The sequence below is a fragment of the Pithys albifrons genome, chromosome 8 (assembly GCF_047495875.1).
Source record: "Pithys albifrons albifrons isolate INPA30051 chromosome 8, PitAlb_v1, whole genome shotgun sequence".
Classification (NCBI taxonomy): Eukaryota; Metazoa; Chordata; class Aves; order Passeriformes; family Thamnophilidae; genus Pithys; species Pithys albifrons.
The window spans coordinates 28,421,468-28,445,608 of record NC_092465.1 but is presented as its reverse complement, the minus strand read 5'-3'; the positions used below and the strand labels follow the sequence as shown (position 1 = coordinate 28,445,608).

Sequence of the window (24,141 nt, the reverse complement as noted above, 5' to 3'; positions counted from 1 at the left end):
CCTCCCCAGAGCTGCCCGCAGGGACCGCCTCCGGCACGGCCGCGGTGACCGAACGGAGGGAGACCCACGGACAACTGGCTGCTCTGGAAGGCACAAACAGGCCTGATAAAGCTGTTTAGTTTGGTTTTTTTCTTAAAAGAACGTGTTTACTCAGGGTGGGTTTCATTCAGTTGCTGGTTTTATGGTTTCAGACACCCAATCATGTCAAATCTTGGAAGCTCAGCAGGAGGGTCAGCCTCGGTTAGCACTTGGATGGGAGACCTCCTGGGAATACCGGGGGCTGTAGGTTCTGGTCCCGAGGACTTCACTGCACTGTCCAAGCTCGCTCGGCCGTGGCAGATGAACCTGAGGAGTTAAACGGTGGGGCCAGTTCTGCACACGCTGAGTCTCACCTAAAATCCACTGCGCAGGCTGGAAGGGCACACCCACGTGGGGAGTGCCTTTCCCAAATCTTCCTTCACAAAGCCCAGGCTTGAAGGAGGCCTTCAGGATGATCCCGTTCCACAACCTGCCATGGGCAGGGACACCTTCCACTGGACAGGGTTGCTCAGGGCACCATCCAGCCTGGCCTTGGACAGCTCCTGGGATAGGGCATCCACAGCTTCCATGGGCACCCTCTTCCAGTGCCTCACTGCCCTCACAGTAAAGAATTTTTTTCCTATTACCTAATCTAAACCTATTCTCTTTCAATTTGAACCCACTATGCCTTGTCCTGTCACTACATGCTCTTGTAAATAGTCTTGCCCTGTAAGTCTTTCCTGTAAGTTCCCTTCAGGTACTGAAAAGCTGCAATTGGGTCACCTTCAAAGCCTTCTCTTTTCCAGGCAGAACAACCCCAGTTCTCTCAGCCTTTCCTCATAGGAGAGGTGCTCCAATCAACTTCATGGCCTCCTCGGCCTCACTCCAACAGGTCCACATCTTTCTGTGCTGGGACTGCAGAGCTGGATGCAGCACTGCAGGTGGGATCTCGCCAGAGCAGAGTAGAGGGGCAGGTTCCCCTCCCTCACCTGCTGCCCTGGTGCTCTGGATGCCACCCAGGCTTTCTGGGCTGTCCAAGCACATTGCTAAGTTGTGTCCAAGCCTCTTATCCAGCCACACACCCAGGTCCTTCTCAGCAGGGCTGCTTTCTATCTGAGAGCATCTTGAGCTGTCTCTTACCCCACCTATGCTTCCATTTTACTTCACGGTGATCTTGGAGCTCCTCTGGCCAGCCCAGGCCAGGGCAGTGGCTTCAAACCAGTCTGGAGCCCAGTTTCTTCTGCAGCTGCACATCCCAAGTTGGAGGTGATTTCAGCAGGGTGATGTGGTGCTGGTATGTGCTCCCAGTCTGAAGATGGAAAGGTCTGCTTTTTTTAAAACAGGAGGCAAAGGCACAAAACAGTGGCCTCAGGTCAGCTGGTGTTTTCTGCCCTGCTTTGACATGACTCCCTGTGAGCGGACCGGTTTGCTTACCTGTGTGCCAGCAGCAGTCTGGTCAGTTCCTGTTATAGGTGAATGCAGCCATCAGAACTTTTAATTTGCTTTTCTGTTGCTTATCTGTGAAAAATATTTTTCTTCTTTTTTTTTTTTTGCTTCAGACTTATATGCATTTTTCAGAGTGAACTACTTATGCACTAAAGTAACTTGGATGAATGATATTTCACTGCTACATCTGAAGTGAAAGGACAAGAGGAAATGGCCTTGTTGCACCAGGGAAAGTTCAGATTAGATATCAGAAAAACAAAATTTCACTGAAAGAGTTGTTGGATATTGGAATAAGTAACCCAGGGAGATGGTGCAGTCACCGTCTTTGGAAGTGTTCAGCAGGTGTCTGGATGGAGCACCTGGGGATATGGTTCAGGGGTGATTATGGTGGTGTTAGGTTGATGGTAGATGGTCTGGAAGGTCTCTTTTAACCTTGATGTTTCTGTGATTTTATGGTTCAGTAGTGCAGGCAAGGTGCCTCACCCTCATACAGATGTTTCACAAAGACTTGCAGAAAGTGTCCTATTAAATTGCTTATGTCTGAAATAGAGTTGCATAGTCATCAAAATGGATGTATAAACAATGGAAAGGTAAAGAAAGTAGGTTCTTGTTAAGCTTTTGTGTCAACCTTATTGTGCAAAGTTCCTATACATGAAATATAGTTCTAAGACACAACTGTATTTTCTGAAAAAAAAAAAAACTCTAACTAGTAGTTGTATGTGAAAGTTAACAGGGCCAAACTCTGGATTTCTGCAGACTTTCTGGAAGATGTGAGCTGATTAAATGTTTAGACCATATAATATAAAAAATATACTATATAGAATATTTCTTATAAGAGATAACTGAATCCCAAATGTTAACACCATATTTTAGTGGCTGCCTGAAGTCTGGTAAAAATCCACTTACTTAACTGTACACTGGAAATGTAAGAAATGTGCCTATATTGAATTTCAATAGTTTGCTCAGTTATAGCTGCAATTCCTATTGATTTTCATCGTGTATCATCCTAGTTTTTTATTCCCAGTTTCCTTTTGGAAGTGTTGTGTTACCTTTTTAAGGTATTTAGAACTTCAGCCACAGGTACACTTGCTAAAAGGTCGAATCAAAAGATGTGTAACACAGAGCAGCTACAGTTCCAGCTCTGTTGTTTGCCATATCCTGGTCTGTTAGTGCATTTGATTTTTGAGAATACCTAAATATTCATAGGCTATTGTGTTTTCAGTTAGTATTTGGGACCATAAACTTGTAATTCAGACTTCCCTTCAGTCAAGTCAAGAACAGTAAAGAGCCATATAAATCATTGCATCTGGTCCTCATAGGGAGAGAACAAATTCTCTTTGCCATTGTGTAACTCTGAGTGATCCCTTACTACATAAAACTCATTTCTTTTTATCTTAATGCTGACTTGCATTAGAATGGCAGTTAAAGCCATAGTAAACACTTCACATGCTTAATGTTTCTTAGCAACTAAACGTGCTACAGTTGCAGCAGAGATAAAATGGTGTGCCAAGTACCATGGCCTCGTGTGCTCCTTGAGCAGTCCTCAGCCAAGAATGTACTCAGAAGCCTGATCTTTGTAGCTTAATATCTAATTAATTAAATAAGCACACAAGTTACAACATGCTACTGAGTGCAATACAGACTGATAATTCATGGATGTTGGACTTACTGTAAAATAAGTGAAAATAAGTATAATAGATTATTTTGATGGAATAATGGTATCTAGTTTAACGATGTCTTTAGTAAGGATAATAATGCATGTTTCCCATTACTCACTGGGAATAGTTCCTACATAACAATTTCTACTTAAACATGGCCATTTTTGTCAAATGTTGCAATATAATTTAAGTGTAACTTCCAGTCTTTTTCGCTCCAAAACATTCTCTCAATGAAGGTGCAGCTTTCCATGCTGCTTTTCTTTGAGGCTGGCTTGGTTTTGCCTCAAAAGTCTGAACAGTGTTCCTTCATGTATTTCTGCATTGTGAGACCAGAACAACATACACGGTTTCACTCAATATATGCACGCACACGCACAAACAGTGCAATAGGGTTTGGAGCTGTGTGAATTATCAGTGCTATTCAAGCTTAGCACAGCATGTACTTGGCCTAAAAGCTGCAGCACAAGCAAACTGCCTTTTGAGTTGCATATTTTGGGAAATGGACACAGCGGCATTTTTGTTTTGTTTTTCATTAGTTTCCCAAGGAAGCCAGGCTTACACACTCAGCCTCTGTGTATGTATTTCAATTTACTAATTGCAGTCAAATTGGACAGAGGATGAGGCATTAACAAATGTATTTTTCATTAAGCTTGTGCAAGAAAGGATGTGATTAGAGGAAGATATGTTCTTAATACTATAATTTCAGGAAAAGCTGCAGCATGAGCTCAGGTTTTGTTGGACATCAGAGAATCCACAGATGGAGAAGTTTTTCTACATAATCTACCCACCAGAAGTGCTTTAGTCATAGCTCACACATGACTACACCCTACAGGATTAATTCCTCAAGCAAGATTCTTCTCAGACATGAATATGCAGGTATCTAGAAAGGTACAAATTCAGTTCCCACATGATTAGAGCTTTTACAGCAGGTCTGTCTGTCTGTCTGTGTGTCATTCCCTCACTCCTATTCAGTTTAAAGATCAATCACAGGATCCCTGATGGATGACTGAAACCCAGAATTCTACTCTTAAGATATATAGGCTGTGAAACTTGGCAGTAGTTTAAGTTCTTCCCCACTTTGAGCAGCTGGCAATTAACTGGAGATTTTTCTGTGTGAAGTGTTACATTGTGGGAGTTCCTCAGTGGAGTGTAAAGGAAAGTATGACCATGAGTGGAAATGCAATGCTTCACATTTTGTTTTAAATTCATTGCCCGCAGTAGCAACATAAACACTAAATGGAAGCAAATTGGTGATTGCCCCTTCAGGACTGGAGACCATCGTGGAACTGGAGGAAATGAAAACTCATTATTGGATCTGGAGGAAAACTCTGCCTTCTGGAAAGGATAAGGAGATAAGTTGTATTGGACTGGTTTTCTATTTTTAAAGTTATGTAAGGTTATTTGCTCTTTTATTTGGCCAGAGTTTTACAGTGGCTACAGTCATTTCCAAGTTTCCCTGTAAGGGAAAATGTACCAAAGATATATAATGTGTGCTGGATCAAATCTGTATTTTAGGGGTTTGCCTGGCAGCATAGGGGTTTGCAGCTACAGGGCCACACTGAGAAACTGTGCCATGTATCATAAATAAAAGCAAGGTAGAAAAGGCAGACTGTCCTGATGCGCTTTGCAGCAGATTATGAAAATAATGGGTTCATAAAGATCCATTTTCACATAATGCTGCGGATATTTCATGTGCAATTCCTCTGACTTTATAGCATATTGTAATGTTAGCACCTGAAAAGGTAGGGGTTTCATTATGATTACTGGATTACAGAACCTGATGCTGTTTTTTTATCTCAACCTTTTGCATGTCTGTAAATCTTCAAATACAACAGTAACTCTGTTTACTCTAAATTGACTTATTCCTGGGTTAATGTCCATGTGAATGGTAGAACTGGGCACACACAGCCAGTGAAAGAGAATGCATGTGAAGAGAGTGTTAAAGAGCAAGGGCTTTTGGGCTCAGAAGAGATTTTGGGGAAAAGCATTTAATTAGACTAAAGTAATTCCTTGCAATTCACAGTCCTAACCAGTTCCAGGCCTGAACCAAATTAAAAATGGGCTTGCTCAAATTCTGGTGTTGGAGACTCCTGCCCTTGTAAATTCATTGCTGTTGTCATAACTATCTTGGTGCCTGTCTACTCATTGTTTGTCATTCCATCTATTACTAATAGCTCAAAATCAGCCAGAAATAGATATAAATTTCCACCGAGAAGGAAGGACATGGATTTCTCCTCTTAACCTAAAGGAACTCTTTGAACTAAAAGCTGAACACCTCAAACTCTTCCTGTAAGTGGAGTATCCAAGTGGAGTATCTGTAGTTCCCGGCTCCCTTCCTCAGTGTCCTGAGACTGATGTCAAGTGTTTATACAATTAACGTATTTATGGAGGTTTTTAATTTTAGTGTTATTAATGGTTGGTATTTAAAATGGTTTTGCAAAGATACATAGCTGAGAAGTTACAGACACCACACTCCTTTTTTAATCACCAGAGGTGTCACTCAAGAACTGTAACTGTGGATTAAATGTTAACGACTTTGCATATTCTTGTTCTGAAATGTTCTGGACCACTGGTGGGAGCACAAGTGCCAAAACCACCAAGGGCAGGGGTTCCATCCCCATGTGGGCTGTTCTTGAAGAGCTGGACCCTCAGGGTCCCTTCCAGCTCAGAATATTCTGTGGTTCTGTATGTAAGAGCACACGTGTACTATTTTAACACGGGTAATTCATGTGTGTGATGAAACCGCTACAGTGCCTTTCCTGCTTTGTCAGCAAGGCATCAAAAAAGATGGATGTTGGCTGTGGCATAAGCTGGGCTGTCGACGGGAGACAGATTTATATCCAGCCTTTCCGGCCTGGCTGTGCGGTTTTCTCTTGGAATGAGGCAGCACAGGACGAGTCTCGGGCCGGTCCGGCCAGGCTGCCCCGGTGGGGCCCACGCGGCCCCTCAGCCCTCCGACCCCTCAGCCCTCCGGCCCCGCGGCGTGAGCGGCATGGGAGGGCCGTGAAGGGCCGTGAGAGGGCGAGAGGGAGTGGGAGGGGATGTGAGGGGCGTGAGAGGCAGTGAGGGGAGTGAGGTGAGGGGGCGCGAAGGGCCGTGAGGGGCAGTGAAGGGGCACGAGAGGCGTGAGGGGACACGAGGGAAGTGAGGTGTGTGATGGACGCGAGGGAGCGTGAGGGGGAGTGAGGGGCGAGAGGGGCATGAGGGGCAGTGAAGGGGCCATGAGGGGCAGTGAGGGGCAATGAGAGGCCATGAGGGGCAGTGAGAGGCCATGAGGGCCGCGGGGCGGCAGCTGCAGGAGCCTCGTCTGAGCGCTGGGCTGGGACACCGCGCCCTCACCTTCCTCTGCCTGCCCCGGTTTTTCTCTCTCTGCTTAAATTTACAGCTTTATATTCCGGTTTATTTAATTGTGTCAATTTAAAATCTACCCTCACAAAGCACAAGGTGATCTGGTCGTATTGTTAAGTGACAGAACCTTGGGGGTTTTTTGTTCTAAGTCTAAGCTTGGATAGTTAACTTGAGGGTGTAGACCATTAAAAATCTATGATCCTTTTAGATTTCATGGCTTACTAGTTAAAATATTTTGCCTCTGTGTTAATGTCTCATTGTGTTGATTTATTCATTAACCTGTTTTAATTAATTGAACAAAGGTAAAGACTGAAAATATTTTTTTTCAATTTCAGACATAGAAATCCTTATAAGAGATAATGAAACTTAAGAATTGTGAGAAAGGTCATTTATTTACTTGGATGTTCCCCTTGACAATGTACAGGCTCATTCTGATGATGGATAAAAGAGGATCTACCACGTTCACCTCAAATGCTCTTAAAGGACACAGGAAGAAGAGGGATGGAACTTTACAAGCTGCAAAATGGAATGCTTCTTTAGCTGCTAAAATCAAAACTAAATTGATGAGTAAGTACTGTTAAAATAAAACTCAAGCCATCTACATTGTACTTACAATGTATGGCTTCAAAAGGAATAGTAGTTGTATTTACCATGAGTTGCTGAATTGCTGCCTGTTAAAAATACTGATTTATGTTGAGAATTTTATGAGAGTCTGAAAGTTAAAATGTGATTCTAAGTAATTTATAATTCTCTGAGTATATTCAGTTCATGCTTCTTGGTGTGGCAGTGTTTTTTATAAGTAAAAACAAGATCATTCACAACATCCATGCCCATGTTCACTTGAGGCATCTGAAAACTGAGGAATCAAGGTGAGTAAAATCAACCAACATTTACAGTATAGTTGCAATAATAAAATACCTATTACTCCCATTTACAAAATGAGATTTGTATAAAATTGTTCATGGAATAATAATTTTATATACATTTACTGAATCAAAGAAAACTGCAAATATTAATCTGCTGATTTAATTACTTGCCAAAAGAAATTGTTTTGTCAGTCAGTCAATGATAAATTCAAACACAAGTTGTGATGATAAGTGTTTGGGGTTTGGTTTTGGCTCTGACTAAAACACCCCTATGGAGACTTTCGTGCAAAAATATGGAAACTATAAATGTAGTGAAACTGTTATTTGAGAGCTGTGTCTCAACTATCATGGTCAGTGAACAGTGACTTCTCTTTCTGTGAGCAGTGCAGCAAGATTTTTTGTTGTTTATATATATTTATATATATTTATATATTTATATATGTATTTGCTCTCTTTGGATATGTATTAACTTACTGTGGCTTTATGCAAAAATAATAAATTTTCAGTGAAAAGTAAACAGTGCAGATGAATAATGCCAGTGTCCTTTAGAAATTTCCATGCTGCAATAATACAAATAATTCATAATTCACTAAGATGAATAATAATTTCAAAGCCTAATGTTTGGAATGACAGGTTCCACTGCTGTTGCCTGTTTCCCAAAGCAAATTTTGAATAACAGATCACAGAACTAATTACATAAGACAATGAAGAGCTGCAGTAGAAGCAGTTTTCAAACTACCCTCACTCCTGTTTGTACTCTGTTAGAGTATTGTCACTTTACTTTAAGTTCAGTCTGACTATGGGCATACTATGAGGCAAAAGCCCCTGACATTTTGGTGCCATTGTGAAAAAAAAAGTTAAGTTCCTAAAGCATTCTGTAACAGATTTGTGTAGGTAGGTTTGCATCAGGACAGTGGAAAGTGTATTTTGAATTTAAAGCTTTTTTTCTTAATGTTGTCAAAACTCAGTGCATTATCAGAAGGTTTCAGTACTTTAATTTGCAAAATGGGGATTTTTTTTTTTAGAAATTCGTAAACATTTTTATGCCTGTGGAACTATCAATTTTTAAATGCTTTCTTCTTAAAATAACCTTATTTTTAAAAATTGAGACTAGAGCAGAATCTGTGCATGGAATAGACATGAACAGACAGAGTAGTCATCAGACTGAGCCACAGAAACAGTTTTGTTTTGGAAAGTGTTAAGCTTTGCTGTGGTCACACCAAAACCTACGGATACAAATGTTGTTATATAGTGGTGGTTCACACAGAGAGGGCCTGGAGTTGAAGCTGTGAAAATAATACATTTTTTGTCTCCTTTAGATAACTCATCTCTGTTGAAAGTCTCTTTGCAACAAAATAACAAAGCATTAGCTGTGGCTCTGAGTGTCGAGAAAGAAAATTCTCGCAAGCTAAAGAACGAGAGGATTTTTCTTCAGAAGGAAGTAGAAAAACTGCAGCTTCATAATATTTTGCTTCGCCAAAAACTAAACTCTTTGGTATGCTGCAAATGATATAATTTAAACTTAGGCCAGATAAATGAAGCTTTTAACTTTTTTTTTTTTTTGAAACTTAATATTACGTCTTAAAATGATGGTTTAAAATAAATGTCTCAGATTTGTGAAGTTACATTATCTGACAGCACAGTATTTACATTTGAATTTCCTTTCATAAATTTCTTCATAGTTAATATTTTTTCTATCAGTGTACATGTCTATCCACAGCTATTTTAGTGTCAGACTTGTCTTTATAGGTATTGAGATAGTATTAAAAATCAATTCATGCTCAATTAAGTTAAAAAAAATAGCATAGATTCACCATTTTATCTTCTCTCTTCTTAAGTCAGAAGCCTCTTAAAATATATTTTTAAAATTACTTTTTCATGCAGAATAAAACTCTTATTGGAATAGAAGCATATTTGAATGAGAACCTTTTAACTGCAATAGAAATAAGCAGCCCTTCTGAGGTAGGATGTTTTCTGAACTGTTACCATATTGAACTCATTTTGCAGGATGAGATTTTCAAAGCATCAGATGGAGTGCAATGTTGAAATAATATATGAGTTTTAAAACATTTACCCCAATTCCTTAACACTATCCTAGTGAAATAAATTAAATTTTGTTGCAATGAAAATTTAGAATTTAATCTGGTTTACAAAGTATCTAAAGTTAAATATCAGTTAGCCCTATTTAAAAAAAAAGGCTTAGTACTCAGGATGGTGAGTGAGCTCCCTGCCTTCCTTAATGCTGCAACAAACACCTTCTGTGTGGAAACATAACCAGAAAACATAGTGCACATTAGTCATTGAGTCACAGAAAAATTGCAATTAATTTAAAATAAAGGAAAATATTGTCTTGTCTGTTCTAACCTGTTCCTAAGTATTGCTCTGTGCTTCTACATGTGCATAACACAGTTTGCACTGGTTTTAGCTACATTTTAAAAACCTGTGCATTGCTTTGGGATGCAACCACGTTATGGATTTTGATGGACTTTGTTACAAAATATTTTGCTTTAAAATGTTTGTATGTGTTTGAATATCATGTGCCTTCCATCCTATTTTTTTACCATTTGTTTTGGAGTTTTCTTTTCCTCTGGATATTTCCAATACTTAAAACATAAGAGAATGTTTAACTGTTTGTACTTCCCTACTGTTCTTCCTTTGAAAGAATCTCCAGAGTTCCTTTCCTCTGTCAGCTGATCCAAGTAGCCCTGCTGATGGCCAGTTCCAGAGTGCACTTCAGTCAGTTGGGTAGGTGGTTGTATTAAATGCAGAAGCTGGTAAGTGTCTGTGGGCTTTTCACAGCTAATCTTTGTATATTATCCAAGGTATTTTTGAGGTAATGAGAAATAATTTCCTGCCTAACTCAGAAATTACCAATTTTCAGCTTGAAATTTAGAGAGAGAGCCGTAGACAAAACTTGTATTTGAATAATTCACTGCTTGATTGTCTCACAAGCACAAAAGCAGGATTCTCTATCATCAAAAGTACATCTGCCCCAAGATAGAACCAGATTTATACTCAAGTTTTTGTTTTCTGCTGTAATACATTATTAAGAGAACATTTGAAACAACTGAATGTTGAGATAGAAAACGTAATAAAAATCTTTACAGTAAAATTTCCCCTTTTCAGACCTGTAGAATTGCCAGTGAAGCTTCCTTTAATTGCAACAGCAAACCAGCAAGGTGGCCCTTCTGTGTGGGAAATACCAAATTCCTGCCAGTGCCCCACTGAGTTGGCAAAGGAAGCACATTCCGAGCAAGTCAAGTTTGCATCGCCATTACCTTCTGGTACAAACAGTCAAAAGCTGGTTGAAACAGACCCAGTGGAAATAACTGTTGACAAGAGTCAGTTTTTTAAAGGTATGATGCATTTCTGTATAGGTGATTTATTTTTGAAAGCTCTGTGAGAATTAGTATTTAATAATTTGTTACTTGATATGCAGTGCAGAAGGTAGAGTGAGATTCCTAAACTGCAATAAACCAGTGAGCAATAGAATGCTCTCCCATAAGTGTAGGTGTTCTGACCATCCCTTGTAGAGTAATGGTCATTGAAATGACACAACTGACATGTAACAAAATTAATGTGAACAGAATAAAACTCTTATAAAATAAATCATAACTGAAATAGTTACAGAAAAATATAATTTATGTCCAATATCAAAAGTCTAACTTTGGTAAAATATGAAATTAGCTCTAGTTAACTAATTTTTAAGTACCAACCACAGAATGTATATTCAGTTAAAAAAAAGTTTATAATTTTCCATTCTATAAATTCAGCCTTCAATAATTTTATAGAAAGTAATTTTTATGGAGCTACACTCTACTAATTCTTTCACCAAGCTGCTGAAATTTTTCTCTTTGCAGAAAATCAACTGTGCACGGAATTAAGTTGCAATAGTGCCTTTATTACTCAAGTCAAAAGTACACAATCCTTAGGACAGTCAGAGGAGTTTATGAAACAATGTGGGAGTTCATTGCCATCCTCTGGGAATGTGACTGGAAGAAGGAAACGTGCAGTACTTCAATCAAAAACTCAACCTAATATAAAGGATTTTGATAAAAAATCTGGGCCATTGAATTTGTCTCATCATGATATCCACAGTGACAGCAACACCAATGGTACAAACCTGCAGGAAGGTTCAAGTGACTTCTCTCACATCATTCCTTCACCTCTTAAATTTAGCAATGAAAGTAAGACAGATTGTAAGAAGCTGCTTTTTGCTGACAAGAGCAAGGCTGAAGAAACTCTTTATGATGCTGATATGGAGTTGACTGCCAGTGATGCAGGTGAACTACTTACAGTTACAGCCAAAGACAACTATAAATTGCACCAAAATAAAATCAGTAATGCAAATTCTGACAAAATATTAGCAAATTTCAGAAAAGTAAAATATTCTAAGAAGAATAAAAAAACAATGAAAAGCAAGACTGAAGTTTGTTCAGACTTACAGGCAGAAGAAAGGCACTCTAGGGCTGACAGAAGGGAAACCTCACAAACCTCTGACTTAGAAATTCAGCTATTCCAAAGTCAGACAGAACAGCTACCCACAGAAAATTCTGAACAGAGGCAGAGTAAAACAAGTAAAGATACTGGGAGAATATACCAGGTTAATGTAGTGAGTCCAAGAAAACAGGATACAAATGAAGAAACTTTCTCAGAAATATCTGGAGACATGGAAAACAAAATTCAAAAAGCAAACTCAAACTCACCTGTTACCAAGATCCCACCAGAAGTTTATTGTGCTGAAAATTTGCCATTCCAAGATAATTCTAATGTATTACCTTTACAGGGGGACTCTCTGAATACAAATGACAGAGATGGCAGATCAACAATAAACAGGAAAACTGTTCAAAACCCTTCCAAAACAAACACAGCAAAATCCCGCAGTGAGGAAAAGGGCCAGGGTGAGGAATGTATTTCAAAAAAATCTCAAACAGAGATACAGCAATGTCACAGCAAGAGAAAACAAGGCCAGAATAATATTACAAAGAGGAAAAACAACAGAAAAAGTAGTTACAGACAAGGTAGAGAAAGTGCAAATGACAGCCTTTGTAAAAGTCGTGAGAAAGTGGACCAAAAGAGCAGCCATTTTTCACCAGGCAGATTAAAACGTGCATTGGCCAAGGCCAGCTGGAAAACATGCATAATTCCAGGGGGAAATGTTGCACAGCTCTCAGCTTGTAGAAATGAAGAATTGAAAAACAAGGATTCATTGCATGCAGAGGCTGGAAATAAAGTAACTGAAACTCAGCAAACACAAGTAGTGACTCGCAGTGGTATAGCTCTGAATACACCACCAGCTAAAGAACACATCGGTGATGATGCCAGCATGTTAAAGAAAGCAGATTCCTTGGCAGTGGCAAATAAAAAAAAACACATTAGTAATTCTTCTGGTAATCTGATAAAGCAGAAACAGAGGTTTAGTTCTGACATTACTGAGACCAGACGAGAAAAAAGTGATTTTGGGCATAATGATCAGGGCAGGCAGAATATTTTGGATTACCAGGAAGTCCCTCATGAAACAGATTCCTTTATGAGTAAATTAAAGCCTGTGATTCAAGTTGAGTGTTCTAAGAATATGCCATTAAATGGAGATAGCTTTTCCCAGGAAGGTCTTTCCAATGTGCAGCTCAAAGCTCTGGATGAACAAAATGCTTCTATCAACTCCTCTGTACTGAAAAAGTCTGAAGTCCATGGGGAAAATGATTGTAATGAAGCACTGAATGCTGAAAAAGCAGAACAAAATCTGGATCATATTTCTACAGAAAGTTACAAAAATACTCTGACACCTTGCAACAGTAAGTGTATGAGCAAAAAAAAATGGCATTTTGAATTAAGTAGTGCCTGAAACAGTGGTGTCTTCTCTTAATACTGTCCTAATCGTTGCTTCTTTAGAGTGGATAAAATAGGAGTGGAAAAAGGTAAGAATGAGAATCACTAAAATTATGCATATTCCATATAATCTGTCAGTGATAATATCATTTTTAATTGTGGTAACTAATATTCTTTTTACTTTTCAATATGCCCCAAGATGACAGTAGGGCAGATATAAGTAGTCTACATTCTTGAGAAGCAATTTTAGTTGAAGCATGTATTTGTTTTTCAAAGAATGTTGTGGAATTCAGAAGGTTGAGGATTGAAAAGGTATAATAGCTTGACCTTCTATACAAGGGAAGTAAGAGGGAGCTACACTGTTCCCTTCATAAGTGGAGAACACAGCTGGACTTAAAGATTTCATGTGTTTCCTTAGAAACACTGCAATTCAACAGGAATTCTGATATCTATTGAAAGTACATTGAGGTCAAGTTTTTCTATAACCTGCCCATGAGCACACTTTGACATGACAGCCTCTTTTTTTAAAATAAGATACATTAAATTAAGAAAATAATGGAACATTGTAGCCTGGAAGATGGGTTTAGATTCTTCTATCGTAAAGGAAATTACTGTAAAGAAGCTGAAGGAATTCATGACTAACACATCTATGCAGGAGTTTAAATATGCTTTAAGTTGTAGCTTTCATAGCGTTAGGGATCTATTTTGTAAATATTCTTGTTCCCAACAATATCCTGTTACTTCATTGTCTCTGAGAAAGTTGCAACACTGACACAGTATCCTAGTTCAGATTAATAATTCGAATCCCAGACTATCAAGCAAATATTGCCTTGGCTTCATTTGAATGCTAAGGCACAATGGCCAGAAAATCTCCTATTTTACGTGAGCTCAGAGTAGGAATATTGACCATTATGTCAGGTATCAGTCTTTGTAATTTGTAGTTGTATCTTCTCATTTTCAGTTCCTTCTGTGGAAGGTGGAAAGAGGATTCCGTAATTTTTTTATCTTTAATGATAAATCAGTAAACCCTTATTATCAGCCATATCAAAGACTTCTAACTAAAAAGCCAGCTAATTATTTGATCTCCATCTATTTAACCAGTTAATTTTTCATCCTACATCCAAATCTGTGTCTCAGACTGAAAGACTGCGATGTTCATGCACATGTGCTGAAACTCTCGTACAGCCTCACTCTTCAGATTATACATGTACACCCTCCCTCTGCGTTCAAGGCCATGAGCTGTGTGCAGTTTTACTTCTGTAAATGCAGTAATTTCAGGGAGCCTTAAGCAGCCAGTGCAAACTGCAGTGCTCATGGGGCTTTCCTGAATGCCCCACAGCCCGTGGCAGTCCTCAAACAGTGTGAAACTCGTGTGGGTTGAAAGCTGCTGTGGTGGCCTTTCCTTTGACTGGTTTGTGCTGAGTGTCTTTAGTGGGAGCTGTAACCAAAGTACCCGAATTAGGAAATACTAATGAAAAAATAATTATTAATTGAAGGTTTACTTAGTGGTTCAGGAAACACTTAAAATGAGGCATATAAATTACTGTATTTACAGGGAGAAAGGCTTTCCAAGATCTGACAAATACTGGTATACAATCTCACACTTCTGTGCCTAAATCCCCCCAAAATTTAGAAGAAAACTCATTAGCACCATCTAGACGAGGAAGATCCACTATTTGCTACAAAGAACCCAATCTACACAGGTAGGTGTAAAGTAAATTGAGGCTTTTGTTTGTCTTTTGAGTACGTAACTATCTCCAGTAAATATAGTTCAGCTGTTTATTTGGGCATTTAATGCCCTATCACAGATCTCTTTTGCAAAGATACTTCAGTGTTGGTATAAAATTCTCCTGTGTGGCAGGATTTCCAAGTGCCAAAGTAAGACAATAATAGTATTCAAATCTCAAAATATAGTTTGTAGTAATTGTGAATAATAGTGAATCTTAATGTTTATCATTATACAAACCCTGTAGAGGTGGATAATTGTAAATGTTACACTTAAAGGTAAACCTGCAGCATAATAATGTCCTTGTAATACTGTCAGGGGGAAAGAACATTTATGCACTAATATTAGCTAATAAAGTAGTTTTCCTTTCAGTGCCTGTATCTAATATAAGAAATAATAGAAGAAATAATTTAATATCTATTAATTTGATAATTAGTTATATTAGTTAGTTATATTAACTTCATACCTCATTTGCCTGGCATTGTTCTTGGCAAATTTAGTGGCACAGGATTTTAAAGATTGTTAAAAGACAAGACATAAATTGCATAATAACTACTAAAATTTAAAAGAGGATTTTGAAGCCAAACTTCCATTAAGAAAACTAATATATTTGCACTTACATGAATAGATCTAAATTTAAATGGACCTTTAAGTTGATTACTTCTAAAAATATTCTGAGAGTTTTTGCCACAAAGTTGGTTGAGGGTTTTTTGTTTGGTTTAAGGAACAGTTGCACCGTGTTGTGTGTATTATTGGATGCCTATTCACGAGCTAAAGGCAGCGTCAAGGCTTGCCTGTAGTAGTGGTAGCAGTGAAAGAATTTATGACAAAGGTAAAAAAGGATTTGTCTTTCTTTTCTGGCAGTATTGTGACAGGAGAAGAAAGCAAATCCACAAACTGAAAAAAAAATTAGAGCACTTGTCTAAAACACTCTCAAAATATTTTTTACCTATGCAAATAAGCAAACACTTCAAGTAATGAGACTGGACAAGGAGCAGCTAAAACTGATGTAGGAAGTGTCTTCATTTTACCACTGGCAATTCAGAAGTATTTGTGCTTCATAACTTGTAAAATAAATGGGAATGGAACAGAGTTACACTTTTATTTTACTATTTATTTAGATGCTAAAATGCTGTAAATGGTATATATTGACATATTGACACCCTTTTACCCCAGAATGACAAGGCTCTGTATTTCTGAGACTGTAACTAACAGAAAAAATGTTAATGTCACTCAAGAATTTAGATGATTGTGATCTATTTATATCTTATTTTCAATTATGCTGTCCTGAATGAGTGCTGTTAAGCTTTTTGTTTAAATAAGTTTTGAATTTTGTCTTATAGGAATAGAACATTCTAATATGATAGAGGTCACATAAAAACCCTACTAATTTTTAGCATTAGTTTGGAAAGCAGTAGTTATCTATGCCTTGCTATTTCAGACATTTATTTTCCATGCATTTAATTTCTTTAGTGTATCAATCTTTTGAATTGTTATTGTAATATGAATTGTTATTGTAATTACATTATTATAGTTACATAGGTGCTTAATGATATTCATCCATGATTTCTTTTACTTCTTGTCTTTACAGCAAATTAAGGCGTGGGGATCGATTTACAGATACACAATTTCTGCATTCCCCAATCTATAAAGTAAAAAATAAAACAAGTTTTAAAAGTAAATCAAAATTTATTTGAAGAAGACAAAAGAATTGCCTTTATGAACAATACTTCTAAAATGAGTATACAATTGTTTATGTGTGTATTTCTATGTTTAGCAATATAGAGTGCTTGTTGTTCTTTGTTTAGTAGAGGTCTTCCAAAGTGGAATTTTCTAGAAAAGAGCCTCTGTGCAAGGGCCACAGAACACTTCACTGAGGAAGACAAATAGAGGTTTGGCTCCACTCGTGTTTTGCATTTCTGGTCAGTAATTTATAATACGTTCAAAGCATTTGCAGCACTTCTTGAATTGTAAGAAAAGTGTATGTTTTAATGAGAATTAAAAATAAATCGCCTTTGGGAATGTTATTGTGAAGTTTTTCATATTTATTTTGAGTAGAACCATTTCTCAGTTCTGATTAGAACAAACACATGCATCCCAAATTTTGATGAATTTATTGAAATAGATGGAGACAGTGCTTTTTTTTGATAGTTGGCTTTTGGATTTGACAGAATCATACTGAAATTTGAATAAGGAAGTCTCATTGAGGAATAGTGGAGAGAAGTCCAGAGTAGGTGCCAGAGGCAGCCAGGAAGGAGAGAGCACTGCAATAGACATTCAATAGGAAATAGGATCCAGACAAAGCAACACCTTGAGTTTCCAACTGAGGGTGCTGGTGTGACAATTAATACAGCCACACCACACCATTCAGCTACCAGGCTTTTGTACCCCTTTCCCTCTGGATTCTCATGAGTAACTTCTGCATTTCATAATGAGCTGTAAACTGACAAAGAGTCTTCTGGCATTACTTCATTTGAAGATGCTGCGGGCTATGGCTCACAGCCCACACGACTTTTGCAGATTACATTGGATAAGGTGCAGTTTCATTTTTAATGAGATACAAAAAAGTTACTTTTAGTTGTGGCAGGTGGTTCTTCACACAGTGTGCAGTAGATGTCACTAGTTTGCACAGGCTTAAAAATTGATCAGACACATAAATAGAGGAAAAATCTGTGAGGAATTACCAAAAACACCACTTCTGGCACAGGATGTCCATGAATTGCACATTGTTGAAGGCTGGAAGAGGATTCTGGAGAAGCCTTACTATGCATTTGTCCAATTTTTATATTTTTTCCAAGGGCATTCACTGTTGAAATTTTCAGAGACCAGTTCTTTGGTTAGCTGGACACTGCATCTCTCTTTAAGAGATGTAACTGATACTCTTAAATTTAGAATATATTCTTAAAGATACATATTCTTAAAAATATAACCTATTCTTTAAAATTCATATGTTCTTAAATTCTTTAAAAATGTAGTCTTCATACTTTCATTGTAACCTGGAAAGCTGATGGAGAAACCAGTCCTTTAATACACATTAAAGACAAGGTGATTGGGAGTTACTGGCATTGCTTTACAAACAGGAAATTAGTCTTTATTAACCTGATAGTCTTCTACAACTAGCTTGGTGGGTGAGGGCAGAGCAGTAGATGTTGTCTGTCTGAACTTTAGTAAGGCTTTTGACAGTATCTCTGGTAACAGTCCACAAAGAAGCTGACCAAGTGTGTGTTAGTTAAGTGCATGTTGAGGGGTTGAAACCCCAGAGGGTTGTGATTAGTGGTGTATGGCCCAGCTGGATGCAAACCACTAGAGCTCCTTAGGGTTTTGTACTGGGGCCAGCACTGTTTAACACCTTTATTAACAACCTGTATGACAAGACAGGGAGTGCACCCTATACAGATTTGCAGTTGGTACAAAACTGGGAGGGGCAGAAATATTGGATGGTTCTGTCATTGTTCAGAGGGATCTGGACAGGCTGGAGAAATGAGCCAAGAGGAATCTCAAGAAGTTCAACACGAGGAACCTGTGTCCTTCTGCTGTGAGCTGCCAGAATTTCAGCTGCATATTTTGACAGAAAAGTGAGTCATACATATCAAAATACACTCCTGGATGTAGCTGTCAGGTGTGTCCATTCTATGTAAGTATTGAACTATAACCACAAACACTGAGGCACGAAAGTATTATTTACAAATACTTAAGTAATACCATAACTGTTTCCTCTTGTGGTTTCTTTATTACTGTCTGTAGCCCCAAGGCAGTTCCCCAGCATCCTGTAGGACATTTCACATATGAATTTTGGAGCTAAGTATACCATTAGTGAGGTAGTTTACAAAAGGCACCTTTATCCCCTAAACAGAGAGCTTGTCTAGATGTGGTCACCAGTTCCAGAGACCATGAAAAGACTGTAAATGCACAGCAATAAGGACAGCAAGATGTTTTCATACAGAACCTCACAGGAAAAAAGAGTATTCAATGGAATGAAAATTCTTCCAATAAAAAATTTGCCTTCTCATCCAGGCATTGTGATCTGCATGGCAAAACAGAGCTGGTAAAATTACTGCCTGAGAAATTTCAGCAAACAGACTTTTCCTTTCTGAAACATGCTATGTATGTCACTACATTAGCCAGACCATTATGAAGATGTGCAGAAATGTTTGGGGAGATAAGATTCTATCCTCCTTCAATGTTATATTTATAAGAATTACACATAGAAATTTTAATGCATTTTTCCTTGTCTTTTTTTACCGAGTTTGTAATTAATTTGTTTTATTTGTAGTTGAAATTTTCTTGCTAGCTTTCACTACTTATCAACATCACCAGCTGTGCCATTAGAACTTCCAAAGAAGCACCTGTTACAGCTTGTGCTCCCAGTGCTGGCACTGCAGCAGCAAAACAGTGGATTTTCCAAATGGTTGCTGCTCTCTGTTGCCTGTGGCTTGAAAGCTAGAAGCAGTACATGCTTCATTTACCTAGAAAATAAATAATCTTTTGGGAAATAGTGGTAATTATTTTTTCAGTGAAAGTCCTGTTGTTCCACACAGCCTCAGGTGTCAGCCAGACTGCTACAGTGTTCCAAATATAAGCAAGTAATTTCCAATGAAGCTTTAAGGCCTAGGTCTTTATGCCTTCATTTATTCCATTCCTTTTAGTGCAGATACCTTTCAAAATAAAAAAGGATAAAGAAAATGGCCAGAAGATGCACAGAGGTTATTTTAAGTAACTTTAAAATCGTATCATTGTTGCTACTGCCCTTCTTCTCCTGTTTTCTCCAGTCTGACTCTTCTTGTTGTTTAAATTGATGTTCTATAATAGCACACAGGGAAAATTCACTTTTGTTATTTTCTAGGATGCATTTCTTTTAATTGTTCCACTAAATGATTGCATAAATGCAGCATAAAGAATGTTACTTTGCCTTTGAATTTTCACTAAATGTGCTTGTTTTATCAGATGATTTGATATATTAGGAGCCCTTTCCAGGAAAAAGAAGTTCAAACAGCTCATGATTTTCAAGATAAAAATCAACCTGTAGTGATTACCAGGGATATTTAAGATATTTTTGCTGAGGATAAGGTAATTTGAATTTTTTTAATAGTATCAAAGCTGATTTTTTTTCCTCATGTTTACTCAGTCTATTTTTTTTGTACATTTAATATTTAAGTTTACCACCTATAAAGATTTTTGGGACTTTTTTTAGGAAATTAATTCTTTATATTTATATTATACAGAAATAGGAAAATGTTTTATAAACCCTTGCCTGCACAAATGGTTGTGGTACCTGGAAGTTACTGCCAATTACTTTGTGAATGCAAATATAACAAAAAAAAAAAAAATCCCACTGAGTTCATGATCAGCACATTGTTGGGTTTTATAACAATTTAAACCTATCCTTGAAGATACTTTTATAAGACCCTCCCAGCAGTTCGCAGTGCCAATGTCGGTGTTTTGCTGCGGAGGAACACCTCTGTCCTTAGCGAAAGCGCGCGTTGTGCTCAGCGTTGGAACCCCTGAAATGCCGCAGCTGATCTGCGCCGTGGTCAGCCCTGGGTGCGCAGCCAGGGGCGTGTTACCCTCGGGGTGGCCCCTCCGAGCGGCCCCGCCCGCCCAGCCCGCTCCGTCCGCCGGGGCCGGCACTGGGCACGATGGCTCTGCCAGCGGCGGCGGCGGCCGGGGAGCTCGTTTTCTTTGTGAACGGCAGGAAGGTGAGTATTGCCCGGAAAGAGTGTGGAGAAAGAGGGGCTGCTGTTCCAGAAGGAGCCCCGAAGGCTGTGGGCACAGATTTGGCTTCCTCAGAGTTCATGGGAGTATAAGTGAATCCTCACATAAACCTTCAGGTGCATCCTACTGCCTTTTGGCTGTGTTTGAGGGAAAAAACTTGCCAAAGTGAAACGCACTTTCAGCTGGGTATCAAATTTGGCTGATAAGCAATCTGGTTTTTTAATTTACATATGTCTGGCTTCTCATCTTTGATGGTATCAGATTTTCAAAGGCATAACTGACATTGGTGCCAAAATATGGACTATTGACCATACAGATAATATTGCAAGGGCTGGTTTTTGATCCAAAGCAGCTGTAAGGAACTAGCTGATTCTCAGCAACAGAGTAAGAAATGTCCTACTTGATCATGAATGTGGGTGTTTCTGTTGCTCTCTGTTGTCAGATGATTACAGCAAGTGAAAGTTCTTACAAATAAATCTAGAAAAGAAATTGTTCCTGCTGGTGGCCTTACAAGTTCATTGCAGTGTGTCAAAGTGCCAGGGAGACTCTAAAATCTGCAAATCATTAGTTCTTTGGGCTGTCTCTATTGTAGCAAAGTTCTGCTGCATTTTTATGTCTACTGTGGCCGAAGGTCGGCTCCCTCCGTATAGCCTTTCACTGAGCAGCAGTTATTTTTAGTAGTTGCAAGGTGTCCTGGCGCTTCTTTTCCGGAAACAAATCTGCCTGAGAAGGAATTTCCAGAAGGAGTCCAAACTCTCCTGCAGTGTTTGGCAATTAATTTAGTTCTATGAGAGGGAACCAGAAAAGAATGCTCTTTTGGCTTTGAGAGAATGTAGTCTGTGCACTGAATTTTGAAAAGCCTTGTTTTATTATTTAAACCTTGTTTTTAATTTCTTACTGAAGATAATAGAGAAAAATGCTGATCCTGAAGAAATGCTGCTGTCTTACCTGCGAAAGAGGCGTATCCTTTTGTTGTCTGTTCTCTAAAGTCACTCATGTGAAAGCCTCATTCTCATTCATTTTAATCCAAGGCTTAATTACCAGGTTATGGAAGTTGTGATTCTCTAAATATAAACCAACTGTGTTAAATGATATCTCTTTCTTAATTCAAATACTCTTCAGTTGAGCTATTGTATTTTTAGCCTAGTTTCTTAAAGACAGAAAGTTATGCCCTCAGGTATGATGATTACATGTTTGTCTGTGTTCCTCTTCTCTCCCCCCATAAAGAAGCCTAAAAACTTTGTGGCCTGTGTACATAAAGCTTGAGAGAATAGAAGTCTCAGAGCTTTGCAATAGTCTCTCTCCCAGGAAAAGGCAGAGGTTGTGATGAGACCCTGAGTGTGATGGAATTTTGAGAGGGAGAAAGACATCTTCCTTTTGGCGGCTTTGAATTGTTAAATCAGCTGTTTGTTAATTCACAGCTTCAGACTGGCCAGAGATTCACAGAAATGAGCACTTCTTGGAAAAACGTGATCTTTCAGATGAGGTGCAAGGTTAATATCCTGACTATAAGTGGGCCTTCTGGGAAAAAATGGGACACGCTTTTCAGTGGTCCACTGGAATTTGAGATATATAGCTGGTTTGCCCATTGCACACTACTACTTCTTTTAATATTTTCACTTGGAAAACTATTTTTCACTTCATCTTCCTGTCCCAACTTACTCCTCTTCCAAAATAAGTCTGAATCAAGGTTTCTGTTTTCTTGAGAGCAGGATTTTGGTCATGTCATTCCTTAACATCGATCTTATTTTCATTCAGAAATTTAATCCAGCATAGAAAGGAGTCTGATGCATATGCTCTGATACCAAACCAATTCTGTGTTTCTTAGAGGTTTAGGAAAGAGGTGCCCTCAAGTCTTTGAGCAGAATTAAGACCAGAATGGAACCAGATAATTATTTTTCCCTAATGACAGCATTTTCAGTCCGCCTTACAGGAACTAAGTATGGCTGTGGAGGAGGTGGCTGTGGTGCCTGCACAGTGATGATATCAACTTATGAGCCAGCTTCAAAGAAGATACGGTATCCATATCAGAAACTGCACAGAATTTTATGACTGTAGATACCATTTCCAGATAGGAAACTGTAAAAGCAGAGTTGTAAAATATTACATACTTAATAGTAAAAGAATCTAAAGGAAAGGTCACTTCAGTCCAAGAGAACTCTGTGAAAAATATTATTGATTCAGCTGTTTTGTAAATTTGCTGAAGTATCATACTCTATTGCTGGATTTGCATATATATTCTGGCATCTCCTGCAAGCAGGTTTTGGGAGGCATTAACTTAAGACCTTTTGTATTGACCACTGGAGCGTGGCTCCAACCTGCAGCCCTATATTGTGGTTTAACTCCAGCTGGGCACTAAGCACATTCACTCCCCTCCGGTGGGATGAGAGAGAGAACCGGAAAGGTGAAAGTGAGAAAACTCACAGGTTGAGATAAAGACAGTTTAATAGATAAAGCAAAAGCTGCTCATGCAAGCAAAGCAAAGTAAGTCACTCTCAACTTCCCATCATCAGGCAGGTGTCCAGCCATCCCCAGGATAGCAGGGCTGCATCATATGTAGCAGTCACTTGGCAAGACCTGGACCATCTCTCCAAACATCCCTCCACTTCCTCTCTCTTCCCCCAGCCCTGTACACTGAACATGAGGCTGTATGGTATGGACCATCCCTTTGGTCAGTTTGAGGAAGCTGTCCCAGCTGTGTCACCTCCCACCTTTTTGGTGCTCCCACCTTTTCAGCCTCCTTACAGTGGGGTGGGGTGAGAGGCACAAAAGACCTTGACTCTGTGTAAGCCCTGCTCAGCAGTAACTAAACATCCTTGTGTCTTCAGCACTGTTTGCAGCACAAATCAGAAACTTAGCCTCATCCTTGGTACTGAGATGGTAACTCTATCCCAGCAAAAACCAGCACACTGTCATATGACTGCTGGGAAGATAGAGCAGACAGAAGTTTGAGTCTTAACCAGCCCTTCAATGCTGAACTCCCTCTCTTACACCTCACCCACAAAAAGAAGGACTTTGAAACTCAAACCCCAAGTTTCATTAAGCTAAAAATTGGAATAAATTACTTTTAAATTGAGAAAACTCCAATCAAATTGTTACATGGTTACAAATAATTGTCAATTGAACTGTTTATTAGGTGGGAGGAAAAATGTCCCAGTTGTTGTTTTAGACAGTTGCATTACATGTGAATGCAATGCAAATGAAAATGTTTAAAGTTACTGGAAGAGTTGAAAGTAAAACAGTCAGAATGACTCTTGAAAGTAAACACTTCAGCTGTATTAAAAAAACAATTTCTATTATAATGATTAGAAGCTTTGAAGAATTTTCATTTTTGCATGTTGTTCCTATTTAGTATGACATTTATTTTACATCATAATTTCCTTTCGATCAGAAGTTGGATTATGAATTTGCAGCACTAATTCTTTACTTCCTTCAAACAGCTACACCAGTCCTCCCTTCCCCATCTTCCTTCTCCAAAATACAGTTGACAGGTTGCTTGTAGGAGAAACAAGAGGGTAATTAGAAAAGACTGAAGTGT

General features: G+C 38.6%; 2 protein-coding genes across 2 annotated transcripts in view; both read left to right on the top strand.

Moving 5' to 3' along the window:
- Positions 1–6,961: 6,961 nt before the first annotated feature.
- On the top strand, positions 6,962–16,903 carry SGO2 (shugoshin 2; the record flags this gene model as incomplete). The annotated part of the gene is made up of 8 exons (XM_071562981.1): positions 6,962–7,037; positions 8,656–8,831; positions 9,221–9,298; positions 9,999–10,081; positions 10,463–10,692; positions 11,197–13,131; positions 14,721–14,868; positions 16,483–16,903. Coding segments are annotated over 8 exons (2,832 nt in total), but the record flags the coding sequence as incomplete, so codon positions are not given.
- Positions 16,904–20,501: 3,598 nt separating this feature from the next.
- Positions 20,502–24,141, top strand: part of AOX1 (aldehyde oxidase 1) — a 38,196-nt gene continuing 34,556 nt past the window's right edge. Inside the window, exons 1-3 of the mRNA XM_071562463.1 lie at positions 20,502–20,587; positions 21,507–21,564; positions 22,525–22,621. Coding sequence (XP_071418564.1) covers positions 20,528–20,587; positions 21,507–21,564; positions 22,525–22,621 — 215 coding nt within the window. The 5' untranslated portion in view covers positions 20,502–20,527. The remainder of the gene's footprint in view (positions 20,588–21,506; positions 21,565–22,524; positions 22,622–24,141) is intronic.